Source organism: Cetorhinus maximus, chromosome 20 (genome assembly GCF_964194155.1).
Source record: "Cetorhinus maximus chromosome 20, sCetMax3.hap1.1, whole genome shotgun sequence".
NCBI lineage: Eukaryota > Metazoa > Chordata > Chondrichthyes > Lamniformes > Cetorhinidae > Cetorhinus > Cetorhinus maximus.
The window spans coordinates 82,955,567-82,973,834 of record NC_135898.1 but is presented as its reverse complement, the minus strand read 5'-3'; the positions used below and the strand labels follow the sequence as shown (position 1 = coordinate 82,973,834).

The following is an 18,268-nucleotide window of genomic DNA, read 5'->3' as shown; positions in this document are numbered from 1 at the left end:
AAAGAACCTCACAGTGATAGAGTTTGCAACACACATTTACAGTTCTTATCAAAAAACAAAAAACTGCGGATGCTGGAAATCCAAAACAAAAATAGAAATACCTGGAAAAACTCAGCAGGTCTGGCAGCATCGGCGGAGAAGAGCAAAGTTGATGTTTTGAGTCCTCATGACCCTTCCACAGAACTAAATAGAAATGGGAAAGGGGTGAAATATAAGCTGGTTTAAGGGGTGGGGGGGTTGTTGGGACAAGCCAGCAGTGATAGGAGGAGATAACCAAAAGATGTCACAGACAAAAGAACAAAGAGGTGTTGAAGGTGGTGAGTTCAACAACTTTAGATCTTAAACTCCCTCCTCCATCCCCACCCCCTTTCTGTTTCTTCCCCCTCCCTTTTGTTGTTTCCAATAATTTATATAGATTTTTCTCTTCCCACCTATTTCCATTATTTTTAAATGTATTACACCCATCGGTTATTTCACCCCACCCCCACTAGAGCTACCTTGCTTGTCCTGCTCTCCACACTTAATTAGCACGTTCTTTTAGATAATATCACCACCTTCAACATCTCTTTGCTCTTTTGTCTGTGACATCTTTTGGTTATCTCCTCCTATCACTGCTGGCTTCTCCCAACAAACCCACCCACCTTCTTTCCCCCCACCCCCACCCACCCCCCCCCACCCCCCTTAAACCAGCTTATATTTCACCCCATTTCCATTTCTGTTTAGTTCTGTTGAAGGGTCATGAGGACTCGAAACGTCAACTGTCCTCTTCTCCACCGATGCTACCAGACCTTCTGAGTTTTTCCAGGTATTTCTATTTTTGTTTTACAGTTCTTATCTTCCTGCTTTCATTACAATGTTTCACGACAGTCATTAATCCTTAACCGTGCTATTCCATCAGTGAACTAGATCATGGAGGCTCAGAAGATGTTCCCCTTAGCTCAACCTTCAGCATTAGGTCTGCTAGCTTCCATGGTCACTCAAAGATACTTGCCACTTGTCAGCCCAAGCCTGGATATTTTCCAGGTCTTACTGCATTTGAGCATGAACTGCTTCAGTATCTGAGGAGTCACGAATGGTGCTGAACATTGTGCAAGCCAGCGGAGAGTTTTCCCCCTGGTTCCCATTGACTCATTTTGCGAGGGCTCCTCTGATGCCACACTCGGTCAAATGCTGCCTTGATGTCAAGGGCAATCAAGGGGAGGTGGTGGCGTTGTGGAATTATCAATGGAGTGGCAATCCAGAGGACTAGGGCTCAATTTTCCCAGAATTTCACTAAGTGCGATAGCAGGCGGGTAAAATGGAGTACAACCTGCCGATGAAAATGGTGGGTTTTCAGGCTGCATCTTCCCGAGCCCACCTCATTATATATTCACTCCCGTGAAACATCACCCCGCTGTTGCATCACGCCGGCCGCCATCTTTAAAAGGCAGCTGCCAGCAAAGCGCTCATCGCCACCACCTCACCATCGCTGCCTGGGGGACATGGCCAGCAAAGGAAAAAAGACTGCAGCCCCCCCACTTCAACAACGGGTCCCTCGAGCGACTGCTGGATGCCATGGAGCCCCACCGAGATGTGGTCTACCCCCACTGTGGCCACAGGATGGGTAGCAATGTCACCAACCCAGCTTGGGAGGCAGAGGCAGCAGTGATCAGCGTGAACGCCCTGCAGAGGAGGACAGCCACCCAGTGCCGCAGAAGGAAGAATGATCTCCGTTCCGCCAGGGTAAGTCACTCTTTTCATCACTCCCAGCTCACACACTCACAAACCCATCGCACATCCACAGGGCCCTCACTCACTGCCAGTGCTAGGGACATCACCATTCACTCTTTCACACACACGCTCATTGTCCCCATCCTGTCCATGGGACCACTCACCACCCGCACAGGCCAGGCATACTTATCATCTGGTCCGGCAGGCGTCCGGATACACTCTCCCCACCCCATCTCTATCCATGCAGGACAAACTGCCTCAAACAGGAGGGGCAGGTCGCAGACAGGTGGAGGGATGCGGGAAATCAAAGTTCTGACAGAATTTGAAAACAGAGCCATCCAGCTGGCCGGTGATGACCGGGACCGGTCCTGTGCTGACGGTGAGGTCGGCGCTGCTCTACCAAGTGAGGATCCAGCAGTGCAACATCCTTCACACAACCATGCTGTGAGTGATGTGACCTCTTTCACAGGCCACTGCCATGTACTAATCATTTCCCCTTACTTTCACAGGCACATCCGGGAAGCAGCCGATGGAGTCCACAACCCAGAGCCTCCGAGCAAGTTCTGAAGAAACGTTTGACGAGGAAACTGAAGGCACCCTCCCTGAAGTCCCATCACAATGCTCACCCACCACCGAGGACCCCCTTACCCTCATCCCCATCAGCGTCCTCTTCATTGGAGGAGACCTCCAGCTCCTCCATCTCCTCCTCAGCCAGCTCCTCTCCCCATCGCAGCGCCAGGTTGTAAAAGGTGCAGCAGATGACGATGATGTGTGACACCCTCTGTGGACTGTATTGCAGGGCTCCACCAGACCGGCCCAGGCACCAGAACCGCATCTTCAGCGCAAGATGTCAGGGGTCTGCAATGGACTCAGGATGTAGGCATTGTGCACTCTCCCTGGAAACTGTGCACATACCTGCAGGATGCGTTTCTGGTGGTTGCATACCAACTGCACATTCAGTGAGTAGAAACCCTTGCGGTTGATGAAGTCCACTGAGTGTAGTGATGGAGAACTGAGCCACAGATGAGTGCAGCCCGTTGCACCCTGCACCTGTGGGAGTCCCAAGATCAGGACAAATCCAATGGTCCTTGCATCCTGGCTGTCCCGGTCCCGGGCGAAATGCACAAAGTTCTGTGCCATGGATAAGATGGCATCCGTGACCGCATGGATGCATTTGTGGGTGGCAGATTGTGAAATCCCACAGAGATCATCTGTGGAGCCTGAAAGGAGCCACAGGCATAGAAATTGAGCACCGCAGTCACTTTCACAGCCACTGGCACTGGACGCCCTACATGTCCCTTGGCGCCAAGTCCTGCAGTAAGTGGCAGATGTGAGCCAACAGGTCCCTAGACATGTGCAGTCATTGGCGATACTGGTTCTCAGACATCTGCAGTAATGGCAGGCTGTGTCTATAGACCCAGTGTGTCTCTAGGCGCCAACCAGCCATTGCTCGCTGTCGCTCCTGGGCATCGTGTGCGGGAGCCCCTTCATGAGGTTGATGCTCGTGCCTTTGTGTGGTGAAGAGCCTCAGTCGCTCTCTCCTCCCTCTTCTACGGTCTCTGTAGGCCATCAGGCATAGAGCTAGTTCACCAGGATCACTGATCCTGACGTGGTCCTCCTGCAGCATGAGAGAGAGAGAGAGACGTGGTTATCATGGCTGTATTTAGCACCTTTCCTGGCCTTCTGCTGGCCACCCCTCGGATGGCCAGAGGTGAGTGCGCTGCATGGCTGCCCTGTCAACCTGTGACATGGGGGACACTGGTCCAAACCAGGATGCTGAGATTGCAAGGGCTGTGAGCACCTCCAGCAGTGACAGCTACATGGCCAGCGTTGGCGAGGAGGTTGTACAACTTGTGCAGTCCAACTGCTCCGTGGTCCAGTAAAGTGGTGGCGGACTCGAAGTCTGTGCCGGGGGGTGGGGGTGTTGGCGGTAAGGTGGAGCCCTTGGTGACCCTTTGGTGCCTCCGCTTTGCTTGCATGGGCAGGCTAGGAGCCTGAACCCAATCATATCACTGTGGCTGCGCCTGATCTGTCTCCGTTGTGGGGCATGGTCAGTTTATACAGGTGTCCCTAATGTGTGGCCACTTCCCTCGCTTACCCTGCCCCCCACGTCGATTGCGTGTGCGCGGGATGCAGCGCCAGGGCAGCACTTGAGCTCCCCCCGCTCAGCAGTCCCCTCCGAGGCTGGCCAGCACTTGCCCCAGGACAGCCCCCACCCCTCAGCAGTCGCCTGCGGGGCCAGGCGTTAGTGCCCCCTGAGGCCTGTAAATAACGGGCGAGCTGTGGAGAACGCTGCTGCTCATTCACCTCAGTTCCCCCAAAGTGAAGGCCGCTAAGTGCATGTCGCCTGCGTGCTGTTGTGAAACACGTCGGCGTGCTTTCCCGCTGACGTGGATGGACGATATGGCGGGCTTGATGAGGCTGGCGGATGGCCTTTTAATTCTATGCTAACGTATTACAATTAGCTCCCTGCTGACTCATGGTGGGAAATGCGGGCTGAGTGGAAGATGGCGACCTGCCTTCACGCAGTCCTGGTGGGTCCCACCATATTTCCCGCGCTCGCCACCTATCATGGCCTCCGCCAGCGGGCTCAGAAAATTCCACCCCGAGGGTAATGCTCCGGGAACCTGAGTTTGAATCCCACCACGGCAGATGGTGGAATTTGCATTCAATAAGAATCTGGAAGTAAAAGTCTGATGATGACCATGAAACCATTGCCAATTGTCAGAAAAACCCATCTGGTTCACTAATGCCCTTTAGGGAAGGAAATCTGCTGTCCTTACCTGGTCTGGCCTACATGTCACTCCAATGTTCAGCAATGTGGTTGACTCCCAAATGCCCTCTAAACAAGGGCAATTAGCAACGGGCAATAAATGATAGCCCAGCCAGCGACACCCACATCCCATTCAATAAGATCATGGCTGATCTGATTGTGGTCTCAACTCCACTTTCCCGTCTCCCCCCATAACCCTTGACTCCCTTGTCTATCTAAAATCTGACTAAATCAGCCTTGAATATGTTCAATGACCCAGACTCCATTATTTTCTGGGGAAGAGAATTCCACAGACTAACACCCTTCAGAGAAAAAAATAAGGGAGACGTCTTATCCCTAACTGTATCCCCGAGTTCAAGTCTCCCCCACACGTGGAAACATCTTTCTGGTATCTACTCTATGCCTGGACGATTATCCACATAGCCGGGTAGATGCCTGTTTTGTAGCTGTACTGGAACAACTTGGCTAGGGGCATGGCTAGTTCAGGAGAACAAGTCTTCAGTACTATTGCTGGAATATTGTCAGGGCCCATGGCCTTTGCAGTATCCAGTGCCTTCAGCTGTTTCTTGATATCACATGGAGTGAATCAAATTGGCTGAAGACTGGCATCTGTGATGGTGGGGACCTCCGGAGGAGGCCAAAATGGTTCATCCACTCGAAACTTCTGGCTGAAGATTTTTGCAAATGATTTAGCCTTGTCTTTTAGTTTGTTTTATCAAAACCCCTCATGATTTTGAACAACAAACTTCTATTTATGTAGCGCATTTAGCATAATAACAATGTCCCAAGGCAATTCAAGGAAGCATTGTAGAAAATATGACACAGAGAGCCTCATAAGGAGATACTGGATGATCAAAACCTTGGTCAAAGAGGTAGATGTTAATGAAGGTCTTAAAGGAGGAAAGCGAGATACTGAGGCAGAGGGGTTTAGGGAGCATATTCCAGAGCTTAGGGTCCAGGCAGCTGAAGGCATGGTGACCAAAGATTAAAATGAGGGGTGCCCAAGAAACTGGAATTAGTGCAGATATCGCGGAGGGTTGCAGGGCTGGAGGAGATTGCAGAGATAGGGAGGGGATCTGCAATATTTACAGGCCAAGCTTTTGGTCACATGCCCTAAAATCTCTTTATGTGACTCAATGTCAAATTTTGTACTTGGCCCTGTGAATCGTCTTGGAACACTTCATTATTTTACAAGTTACCAAAAAGGTGCAAGTTGTTATGCTGTTGCCCCTCCACCTTAGCATACCTGTGTACGTGGAGAGACAACTCCATAGTCATTCATCTAAGTCATTAATGGATATGGCGAAAAGTTGAAGCCATCAAAATAGATCCATGGTGAGTGCCACTTACCACACTCTGCTAGAGGTAACATTCCCCTTTATCCCTACTCTCTGTCTCCTGCCTTGCATCCAATTTCCACCCCAAGTCACAAGGCTCCATTTAGTTCTGTGCACCGTCATTTTTTCTCATCTCTTTAATGAGGAAAAGAAAAACCAGAGGCTTTTGTTGCAAGTTTTACAATACGTTTAATGACAGCAATACAGATTGTTAAGTACTAGCGTTTAATATACAAGCAGAGATACACGGAACAAGGAAAGGCTTCAAAACAAAGAAAATAAAACACATTTCCCCTACACGAGTTAACATTAAAAAACATTACAAACAATTCTGAGGGGAAATTGTTCAGCATTCCGCCTTTTTAATTATTTTTTCCAGATTTTTTTTTGCTGTATAAAACAAGACAATGTGCATCTTATAATATTACTGTCTCTCTACAGATTTACAGCCAAGTAAAAAATCATGTCAAGCAGCCAAGAATTCTCTGTCTCCGTCTTGCTCTCTCTGTTCAAAGAGGTACCAGGGGTTAGATGTGGCAGGTAAAGTTCACTCAGGCAAAATTTAAATTTTGAAAAACCTTTTTAAAAAAGGTCCTAGCAAAGATATACATATTTCAGTAGCTATGTACCCTTCACAGGGGTGGGGAGTGAGGGGCAAGCCCAACGGACAGTGGTATGATCAGAGTTTGTGAATGCATACAGCGACTGTCTCCATCAATAAATGGCTCAGTTAAGCCCCTCCCAAGATCACTAACACAATCTAACTGCGCAAGATTGACTTATTGATTGATCTTGAACATGTCAGCAGCAGACAGCAGTTTAATACGTATTTTTAAAGCTTTTGCAGCAATCTCTAAGTTTTGAATCTATAAGCCAATTATTCCACTGACTGTCACTTACAGTCCTTCTGACACACCCTGACCAGAAGACAGATATTGGGCAAATTGATAGGCCACACGTCCTCTGTGTCTGGAAAATAACCCAAGCTGATTCCTTTCCCAAACCCAAAGATGCTGGTCTCCCCATAATCAATGTCCCAAGCTGAGCTCAGCTAACTCAGTACAGAGCAGGCACACCAGAGTTCAGAATCCTTGTGAGATACAGTGACTGAGCTTAGTGATTCCTTCTCCTAATATTTTACAGGTGGGCAGGATAATGCTGGAATTCTGACCGTGTCTCCGGCACAAAATCTCACTGCCAGAGATCCCCCACCCCACCTCTGCCTCCCACCGCCCAACCCCTTACACCTCGGTGCCATTCATAAAATCAGCCTCACTGTGCGACTGCAAACTCTGTGGCAGGTTTCATCATCACGGTGCTGCCTATTGAGTCTGGCAAGGTTACAGCACTGACCTAACTCAACTGGATCCACAGTGCAAGGGTTCAGGTCTGGTTCTAAATTGTCCCACTTGGGATGCATTGTGACTGGTACACAGAAACAGAAGACACGAGAGATGCACTGTGAGGGTCTCTCAGTGCCTGAAAAGATAAAAGGCAAGTTAATATTTTGGGTTTGGACCCTTCCTCAGAATCTAATCCACTCCATGCCAGAAACTGGATTTTGGACATCCAGAACATTTGACTTGTACTTTCTACTAAATCTGCTATGTACTTTCTACATTTCCTGTTTTTATGTCTGATTTTCATATATTACCTGTTTGAATATTACTGAAAAGGGAGACATAATGCTGAAGTTTTTCATCTTGCACCCACCAGGACAAACACAAGTATGCCAAATTTCAAACAATCATAACAATTTATACTACCCCTGTGATATAAGTAGTCGTGATTGTTTGAAATTTGGTATTCTTGTGATTGTCCTGATGAGTACAAGATGAAAAGCTTTGACAACATGCCTCTCTTTTCAGCAATATTCAAATTCTGTACTACCAAGCGACTGTATGAACTGTTTATTTCTTTTGTATTCATACTTGAAAATCCAGTTAGATAAAGATTTATTTTGTCCAGTATAGACCTGCACACTCTGCAATGATTGGGACTTACTTTCCTACATTTCAATAGTGATTACATTTCAAAAGTACTTACAGTAATTGGCTGTGAAACTCTTTGGGATGCCCTGAGGTCATGAAAGGCGCTATATAAATGCAAGTTCTTTTTTTAATTACCCCAGAGTTTTCAAGTGCAGGCTGGAGTCAAGGCTGAGCGATCTTCCCAAGAGTGTGTAGAAGTGCTGCACTCTACGGAGTAGCACATTGTGATCCCAGATCCCAACTCACAGGGTCCACAACACTGGATTCAATGTAATGTCCCAATCGAGTCAGGTCAAGAATTGTGTGATCCTTGACCAGTTTTATAATGCACGTTAAAAAGAGAACTAGTTTGTTGTGTTAGTTAAAGAGCAGATTTGAAAATATTTGCACTCCAAATGCTGAGAGGCATCCTGCATTAAAACAAAGCTTAACAAGATACCTACCTCACGGACTATAATGTTCAAGTACTGCCAAAGACCAACAATCGCAAGGAAAATCTGTTATGTATTGAAATCTGAAATATCAGAAAGCAGTGGAAGACCTATCAGCATCAGTCAGAACTTGGAGGGTTCTCCAACACCTTGTCCAGATGGCCAGTCTTCACATATGTGCCAAGACAGTGAGTGGTAGTAGGGTATTTAACCGAGGGAGTAATCAAAGCCAAGACTGATCCTGTCCTTACATTACATCCACACATATACACTTTCCAGTATTACTCACTGAATACAAGCCATGACCAGATGCCTTTTTTCCCTCCAGCCCAAGGGTGCTGAGGTCAAGTGGAGCACCTAAGACATTGTCCTGAGCCAGATGCCAAGCACAGCTTGGCCCAGGAAGGATACTCGAGACCTGCCTGGTCTACGTAACTCAGCTATTTAACTGCTGAAGCGCTGGAGAGTATCATCACTATTTCTATGAATACTAGCAAAAAAAAAGCTTAAATGTTTTTTTGAATACGATGCAATAAAATCACCAACATCCTTTGAAAGAATATGCAAGCCGTGAAGTCCATCGCTGCTGTAAAAATGCAGGGGTTTGGCGGATTCAGAAGCATGTCACTGTAGACTTCTGTCTTGACAACTCCCTCTAAGGAGGTTCTGTGGGAATGTGGCTTATAGCAGTCTTTTTGAGGGAGAAGTAGAAAATCTGGATACCAAGAATCAACACACCGCCCCCACCCCACACCACCCCCCCACCAAACCCCCACCTCTCCATCCCCAGTGTTTTCCCCCTTTCTCACTCGTCACTTAAGGTCCCATAAGCATCAGCTGCCCAGACATATGTTCCATTCTTCATGTGATCTAAGACAGTAAGTGACTGTGTGCTATTCAACCACATGGGGCATCAGAGTCCTGTCTTCACCCAACTCCCATGCATGGGTACTTTTTCTGTAATGCATCACTGGACAGTGATCGCAAAAGGAACCCCTAGCTGAGTCCAAGTGTAGGAAGCTATCCCCTCCCCCCACCATATTCTCGCCCCTGCTGAATGCAGCACAGTCCAGGAGATCGAACTTTGGAACGTCCTGGTCCGTACGGCTCAGTACTGCACAGGTGGCCCATTTGCCTACTGCGCTAGCTGTGGAACCTTCTAGAACAGCAATTTCTTTTCCCGCCCAGATCCAAAGTGAGAGAACACTTGGCAGGAACGGAGAGAAGCCAGAATTGGGGTGAGTTTTAAATCTCCTCAGCAACAAGCTGTTCGTTTAACACTTTTTTAAAAGAGAGAGTTAAAAAGGAAAATACTTTGTAGTAGCTAAAAAACAACAGAAGCGGGCATTACATCCAATAATTAGTGATAGGTTGGGAAGGAGAGACCAATGATGCTTGTGTTATTGGCTGCACAAGTTGGTTGCACAGTGACAAACCAGCCCCCGGTACCTCCACTTGTGTTTACTTTGACAGGTAGATTTATTTTGGGTTTTGGAACAGCGCTGGCCATTTTGTGCATCTTTACTGTGAGGCCTGCGATGTTGGGTTCTCCGACTTGCTCTCTTGGCTTGATGGAGGCTTGCTGTTCCAGGGGCTGTTGGCCCCCAACGCGGGGGAGTTGTTGAAGCTGTCCTCGTCGTCGATGCCGTTGGTCGCATCGTACTGCGTGTTCTCCAAGCGTGTGATGAGCCGCTCGTCCTCGTCGCCAAACTCGCCCCCCATCAGAGTGGGCTCACCCACCACCATCACGTCCTGCAACAGGGAGGTGACCTCAGCTCATTTAAAGAACAATTCGCGACAGGATAGACAAACAGACCCATACAAACACGCACATGCACAGAAACACCTGAACACAACAATGACTTGCATTTATATAGCGCCTTTAACACAGTAAAAACATTCTAAGATGCTTGACAGAGGGTAAATCAGAAAAAAAATTGATTCTGAGCCACATAAGGCAGCATTAGGGCAGGTGGCCAAACAATTGGTCAAAGGGGTAGATTTTAATGGGGAGTCTTAAATAGAGAGGCAGAGAGGCAAGAGGTTGAGGAAGGGAATTCCAGACATCCTTTGAAAACTAGTCTTTGAATATGATTTGGATCGCCTGTCCAATTCTTTCCTGTGTGGCTCAGTGTCATTTTTTGCCTTTTATGCTCTTGTGATGTACTTTTGGATTTGGACAAACAGAGAGATTTAGGGAGGAAATTCCCTGAACAGCGAAAGGCACATCGCCAATGGTGAGGCAACAAAAATTAGGGATGCACAAGAGACCAGGATTGGAGGAATGCCGAGATCTCGGGAGACTGTATGGCTGAGATAGTGAGGGGTGAGGCCATGGATGGATTTGACATGAATGAGAATTTTAAATTCAAGGAATACCAGTGTAAACATTCAAAACACAGACAGTCAAACTCAACCCAGACACACACATAACTCCGGACACACTCCTAGATGCACTGACAACAGAGAAATAACATGCCCATGGTTTTTACATGAGTCCACAGTTGACCATAGGGTTGGAGCCCATGTGCCAATTTGTTAGTGTGTTTGACCCACCATTAAAATCCATTTCCACCAACCCCTCGTGACCAACCCACCTCTCACAACTCCATGCACACAACACTTTGTCAAGAAGGAAGGCGGACAATCTATTCCCAAATCTCTGCCGGTACCACCCTATAATTAGCTTGAGATGGGACCAGGTCTGCTGGACATTCTTTCTCCCTCCCATGTAGACTTTCCAATTCACTCCAGCAAACCCAGATGTTCTGAAACTCATCCCATTGGGTGACTTTTGGATCTGAGGTCAATCACCAATGCATCTCATATGCCAACTCTTTTCTATTTATTATTTTCCTCCTAGCACCACCCCCGCTTTAAATTCTCACTCCTCTCCAGATCTTGAACGTGTGACTCTTGCTGGGTGTAGTTCGAGGGGTGCTTGGCCCCATCATCACGCCCTTGGGTGAGGTGCCTGAGTGGTCATCCCAGACCAAGGGTGTGAGTCTGTCATTAGTTCAAAGTTCAAAGCTGACACTGGATGGAAAGAGTGAAACAAAATGACAAAAACAACATTAAATCCAAAGAAAATTTCCCAGAAAAAGAGGAAACTCTGGTCATTTCCTGTCCTTGTATGGTTCAGTGAGTGAAGGGCAAAGAAACGTGGATGCTTACAGGTACCTGACTGGACAGCGCAAAGCTACTGGCCGGACTCTTCTTTTTGCTGTTGCTGTTGGTGTTGGAGTTTGGGCCACTGCTGATGGTGCTGCCCCCGGACATTTTCCTTTTCCTGCGTTTGCTTGGTGCCTGTCTGGCTGGTTCAGCTGCCAAAACAAGCAATCAATATCAATTAACAATTAGTAATTTTGTCAGAACTTCTTAAACCTGCCTAAGAGGTACGTCCACCTCAGCTCACCATTCTCCCCATGAGGCAGCATCCATTTATCACCCTGAGAGATGCTTGTTTTGGGGAATGAAACCAAACCACTCACTGCCAGTGACAGGTTTTTACTTCAACATCAGCCATCCAATGCTTGCTTGAGAACCCAGAACCTTCTAATCTGCCTGGCTTAGAAATTGTACAGAATTGGTGTGAATATCCACTGAGGCTAATACGAACATACAGGAGCAGGAGTAGGCCATTCAGCCCCTCGAGACTACTCCACCATTTAATAAGATCATGGCTGATCTGAGAGTAACCTGAAATCTGCATTCCAACCACCCCCGGTAACCTATCACCCCCTTGCTTACCAAGAATCTATCCACCTCTGCCTTAAGAATATTCAAAGACTCTGCTCCCACCAGCTATTCAGGAAAAGAATACCAAAGACTCATGAACCTCTGAGTGAAAAAATTTCGCCTCATCTCTGTTTTGAATGTGCGACCCCTTATTTTTAAAAAGTGACCCCTAGTTCTAGATTCTTCCACAAGAGGATACATCCTCTCCACATCCACCTTGTCAAGGATCTTATAGGTTTCCTATTATTAAAAAAGGGATGAAGGGATAGGCCAGGAAATTACAGGCCAGTCAGTCTAACCTCAGTGGTGGAGAAGTTACTCGAAAGAATTCTGAGGGACAGAATAAAACTGCACTTGGAGAGACACAGATTAATCAGGGATAGTTAGCATGGATTTGTTAAGGGAAGGTCATGTTTGACAAATTTGATAACATTTTTTGATGAGGGTAATGCATTTGATGTGGTCTACATGGACGTTAGCAAGGCTTTTGATAAGGTCCCTCATGACAAGCTGGTCAAGAAAGTAAGAGCCCATGGGATCCAAGGCAAAGTGGCACATTGAATCCAAAATTGGCTGAGAGACAGGAAGCAGAGGGTGATGGTAGAGGGATGTTTCTGTGACTGGAAATCTGTTTCCAATGGGGTTTCGCATGGCTTGGTGCTGGGGCCCTTGCTCTTTGTGGTGTACATAATTGATTTGGACTTAAATGTAGGGGGAATGATCAAGAAGTTCGCAGTTGACACAAAAATTGGTAAGGTGGTAAATAGTGAGGAAGATAGCCGTAAACTGCAAGGGGACATCAATGGACAGGTCAGGTGGGCAGAGCAGTGGCAAATGGAATTCAACCCGGAAAAGTGTGAGGTAATGCACTTGGGGAGGGCTAACAAGGCAAGGGATTACACTATGAATGGTAGGATTCTGGAAAGTACTGAAGATCAGAGGGACCTTGGTGTGCATATCCACAGATCCCGGAAGGTAGCAGGGCATGTAGGTAAGGTGGCTGAGAAGGCAGATGGGATCCTTGCCTTTATTAGCCGAGGCATAGAATACAAGAGCAGGGAGGTTATGCTGGAACTGTATAAGACGCTGGTTAGGCCACAACTGGAGTATTGCTTGCAGTTCTGGTCACCACACTATAGGAAGGATGTGATTGCACTGGGGAGGGTGCAGAGGAGATTCACCAGGATGCTGCCTGGGCTGGAGGGTCTGAGCTATGAGGAAAGATTGGATAGGCTGGGGTTGTTTTCAACGAAGGCAGAGAGGGGACCTGATAGAGGTGTATAAGATTATGAGAGACATAGATAAGGTGGATAGGAAGGCACTTTTTCCATTAGTAGAGGGGTCAACAACCAGGGGGCATAGATTTAAGGTAAGAAGTAGTAGGCTAAGACGGGAGTTGAGAGAATCTTTTTCACCCAGAGAGTGGTGGGAGTCTGGAACTCACTGCCTGAAAGAGTGGTTGAGTCAGAAACTCTCATAATATTTAAGGAGTATTTAGATATTCACTTGCGTTGCCATAGCCTCCAGTGCTATGGGCCAAGTGTTGGAAAATGGGATTAGTGTAATCAGATCTTTGTTGACTGGCGTGGACACAATGAGGAGAATGGCCTCACTCTGTGCTGTAAGTGTCTATGAGTTTCAATGAAGTCGCCTCTTACTCTCCTAAACTCAATGGATACAAGCCTAACCTATCCAATCTTTTCTCATAAGACAACCTACCCATTCCTGGTAATTAGTCTGGTAAACCTTCTCTGAACTGCCTATACTACTGAAGCATAACCTTCCTACTTTTGTATTCAATTCCCCTCACAATAAATGATAACATTCTATTAGTTTTTCTAATTACTTGCTGTACTTTCATACTAGCCTTTTGTGATTCATGCACTAGGACACCCAGATCCCTCTGCACCTCAGAGCTCTGCAATCTCTCACCATTTAGATAATATGCTTCTCTCTTATTCTTCCTGCCAAAATGGACAATTTCACATTTTCCCACATTATACTCCATCTGCCAGTCATTTATATAAATTGTTAACAGTTGAGGTCCCAGCACTGATCCCTGTGGCACACCATTCAATACATCTTGTTAACCTGAAAAGGACCCATTTATGCCTACTCTCTGTTTCCTGTTAGCCAGCTAATGGGAATAATTTTTTTTTTCCACACCAGTTTTTTCTGACACTGTTCCAGAAGGAATTGACTTATTCCTGAGTTATGGCATTTACTGCAAGGAGAATGGAATATAAAAGTAGGGAAGTTTTACTGCAGCTGTACAGGGCCTTGGTGACACATTGAGAATACAGTGTACAATTATAGTCTCCTTGAAAAAGGATACAAATGTGTTAGAAGAGGTTCAGAGAAGGTTCACTCGACTCATTCCTGGGATGAAGGGCTTCTCCTATGCAGAAAGGTTGAACAGGTTGGGCCCATACCCATTGGAGTTTAGAAGAATGAGAGATGATCTTATTGAAGCATATAAAATCCTGAGGAGGCTTGATAGGGTGGATATTGGGAGGATATTTCCCTTTGTGGGAAAGACTAGACCCAAGGACACAGTTTAAGAATAAGGGTTAAAACGGAGATGAGGAAACATTTTTCTCTCGGAGGGTCGTTAGTTTGTGGAATTCTCTTCCCCAGAGAGCAGTAGAGGCTGGGTCATTGAATATATTCAAGGCTGAGTTAGACACATTTTTGATAGACAAGGGAGTCAAGGGTTACGGGGGACAGACAGGAGTTGGGACCACAACCAGATCAGCCATGATCTTATCGAATGGTGGAGCAGGCTCAAAGGGCTGAATGCCCTACTCCTGCTCCTCAATCCTATGTTCTGTTGCAGAGATGCCAGTCACTCTGTAGCAGCATGTCTTAGTGCCAGGAATCATGCGAGTGTTGATGGTTAATGTCACCAGGTTGCATGCATTTTATAAAACCAAAATCCTGCTGATGCTGGAGATCTCAAATAAAAACAGAAAGTGCTGGAAAAACTCAGCAGATCTGGCAGCATCTGTGGAGAGGGAAACAGAGTTAACGTTTCGAGTACAATATGACTCTTCCTCAGAACATATTGGACTCAAAACGTTAACTCTCTTTTTCTCTCCACAGATGTTGCCAGGCCTGCTGAGATTTTCCAACACCTTTTCTTTATATTACACCAAATATTGCCATGTGCAGCAGGGCTCAGGGGAGCAGGGAGCTTTCCTTTTTCTTCCCTCCCTCCTTTAAAGTTGCAGACATCAGTTACAATATGAACTCATGAAGAACTGAACCTAGATCTTTGTGATCTATGACTCAGCTTCTCACTGAAGCATCAGGGGAACTCAAGTAGCGTTCTTTATACTTTGTGGTGGGCATTCCCTAATGCCTCTTTTCGAGCCGGAGGCTAGCCCAAAATTAGGCTTCAAGCCTCCTTCTCTGATTTGGGCAAACTGCTGGGGCCTGTCGGACCTCCACATGCACCTTATCCATTTTGGAAAAGTCAATGTCAGGACCCTTGCCTTGCCGGTAACAGTGAGTGCAGGGGTGACGGCTGCAGCAGCAACTGGAGGCAGTTTGGGGTGGTACTGATCAAAAGTGTTGTGGGGTCCCCTCCCACCCCCCTCCCCCACCCCCCCCACCACTGCCTCTGCCACCCCCCACCACATCCCCACCCCCCACCCCCACCCCCACCCCCCACTCTTTCTGGGTTCCACAGGGACAGTTTTGAAAGAAGTTTTCCTTTTGTAGACAGTCACTGTCACAGCCTGATTTCAGCAGCTGTCATTAGGCCCCTCATTTACAATATGTAGTGGGGGGAGCACAACGTCTTTTATAGATGGCTGCCAGGGACACCTGACAAACGACCAGACCCAATCTTTCCGTGGTCCTTTGGGTGCAGGCCACTGGTCCCTGAAACGATCTCTCATTATGCCTGCTGAATGAGTGCAAAAAGGTCTAATTACCCCCGTGGAAGTTTTTTTTAATGTATAAACAGTACTTTTCTCATTTACTTTCGCTGTTACAGGTACGCAGAAACTGAAGATTCACAAAGCCTCTCATATACTCACCAGGGGGAGCAACCATCCGCTGCCATTTTTGGAACAGGCATGTCTTGAGGCAATCCCTGGGGCTTAAGCTGTAGGTTTTATGCCTGGACATCAGCTCCTGCATTGGCTCTAAAATAACACAGAGCTGCGAGAGAGAGAAGGAGGGAGTAAGGGGGGGCATGAAGAGGAAATTATGTATTTGTAGGAGGAGGAAGAAGAGGAGTTGATGAGCAAGAAGCAGAATTGGATAAAGGAGGGAATAAGGAGACAAAAGAGAAGAACCAATTATGCACCTTGATTCACAGATGATTGTTCATGACCCTGATATTCTACCGTGGAGACGCGGAGGCTCTTTCCGGACATTGAGAATTATAATCTCAGGTCTTTCCAAATCATAAAGGGGTAAAAATTTGTTTTGTTCTGCACAGCCAATGACAAGCTTGCATCTAACCTGGGTCTAAACAAGGCTCACACAAATTTGGCCTTCGGCCCCATGTTATTCAGGGTGAGCTGCCGGTCCCATTCTACCTCCGGGGGCAGCTGGTGCCACTGGTCTGAGTTTGAGTCACTTGGCTCTTGGTGAGTCCTCGAAAGTGGGAGAAGGAGAACATGAAGAGAGATGATCGCAGCCAACAGCAGTCCATGGGAGCGCTGCGGAGACCGGATCATTGATCCTGCTACTCCCAGCTCCACAGGAGGAAAGTCTCCTGTAGGCTACAGCAATCCCACCAAAACCAGAGAGGATCAGCCCTGGATGCTGTTCTGCTCAGCACTGGTGAATCCTGCTGAAGGGACCTTAAAGTAGGGTTAGGCCTCTCATTAGTATATGCAAGGGGCCTAACACCTCTTTAAGAAGCCTGTAACTCATCTGAGGCGAGTATGACATTGGACATATTTCAGGCATCATGGGGCCCAGTGCGTTTCCGTGAAAGACTGATCAGCGTTCCCCTGTTTGACCGCTGGGGAAAGAGACAAACAAAGATCAAACTCTACCCAAAGTCTGAAAGGGTAGAATTTGAACTCGGAGAAATGAGCCAGAAATCCATCATCATATATTCTAGCACTTTAGATAGTGTAAAGTCTATTCTAAAACATTTGACGGTCACATGAACATACTTTACAAACCTCCCACAACCTCCCTCTATCACAATAAGATTCTGAATCAGCTGTCCTGGCAACCAAGTTCCCAGTATTGCATCTCCCACGTCTATCGCTCCGTTGGCCAATTAGGCAGTAAAGTTTTTCTACAAGAGGAGCTTGTGCAAATCAACCAGAATCCCTGCCACTAAGTGTGGAAGCTGTTGAAAGAAACCTAACAACTTATCACTGCATTATGTGCAGATAAAGGAATTAGCTCTCTGCACTGAGTCCAACACCACCATCTGTTCTAGAAACCTCAAAGCTTTGTCAGTGACATCCACATTCCAAAGAACGATGAATTAAAACACTGTAGGACTACAATAATCCAGGGTATTAATGCTGTCACATCCCGAGAACAAATTAAAATAAATTGGAGCAAAGGAATCTGCTTTTCTTCATCTTTCTACCTTGACACCAGTGAGGTCACATACAAAATCTAAATAAACTTTCTTAATAATTGCATATATTTCTAATTGCAGATACTATGAGGTTCTGATATTTTGATTCTTGATTTTTTTGTAAATTATCACAAGTGAGTGGTTGGCTCGGCAACATTAAAGCCCAGTTGGAACTAGATTGACCTTTTTTTTCACTGTCATTGGGTCGAAATCCTGGAACTCCCTTCCTAACAGCACTGTGGGTGTACCCACACCACGTGGACTGCAGCGGTTCAAGAAGGCAGCTCACCACCACCTTCTCAAGGGCAACCAGGAATGGGCATTAATAGCAACACCCCTCATTCCAGGAATGAATATTAAAATCATGTACTGTGTGACCAGAGATACCTGTAGATGAGATAGGTTCCTTTCTCAGCAGGACATTTCATTTTTTAAAAAATGATAATTAAGCAGCTTTGTAGTCATTTCTTCCTGGTACCAAACCAGGTTTACCAAATTCAATTTCATAATTTGTCCATGCTGGGATTTGAACTCAAACAGGTCCAGTACCACAAACACTGCACCACTCTAACCAGAAATGAAACACCTGCGTTTGGGACAGCCCATTCTAAACTCCCAGACCCCCAGATTCAAATGAGTGAGAAGTATAAGTAAAATTGTCCTTTGCTTCCTGGGCAATGAGGACTAAAGCTCAGGAGCCACAGTTTGGCAACCCTTGCCCTAGGATA

General features: G+C 46.6%; 1 protein-coding gene across 4 annotated transcripts in view; it reads right to left on the bottom strand.

Annotated features, from left to right (window-relative positions):
* Positions 1-5,984: 5,984 nt before the first annotated feature.
* LOC144694513 (LIM domain-binding protein 1) overlaps positions 5,985-18,268 on the bottom strand; it is a 98,207-nt gene continuing 85,923 nt past the window's right edge. For 3 of the 4 annotated variants that reach the window (XM_078565026.1, XM_078565023.1, XM_078565024.1), the window contains exons 9-11: positions 16,024-16,147; positions 11,417-11,565; positions 5,985-9,994 (exon numbers count right to left, since the gene is read on the bottom strand). In XM_078565026.1, the coding sequence (XP_078421152.1) occupies positions 9,764-9,994; positions 11,417-11,565; positions 16,024-16,147 (504 nt within the window). In that variant the 3' untranslated portion in view covers positions 5,985-9,763. The remainder of the gene's footprint in view (positions 9,995-11,416; positions 11,566-16,023; positions 16,148-18,268) is intronic. The other variant, XM_078565025.1, reaches the window with a different exon arrangement.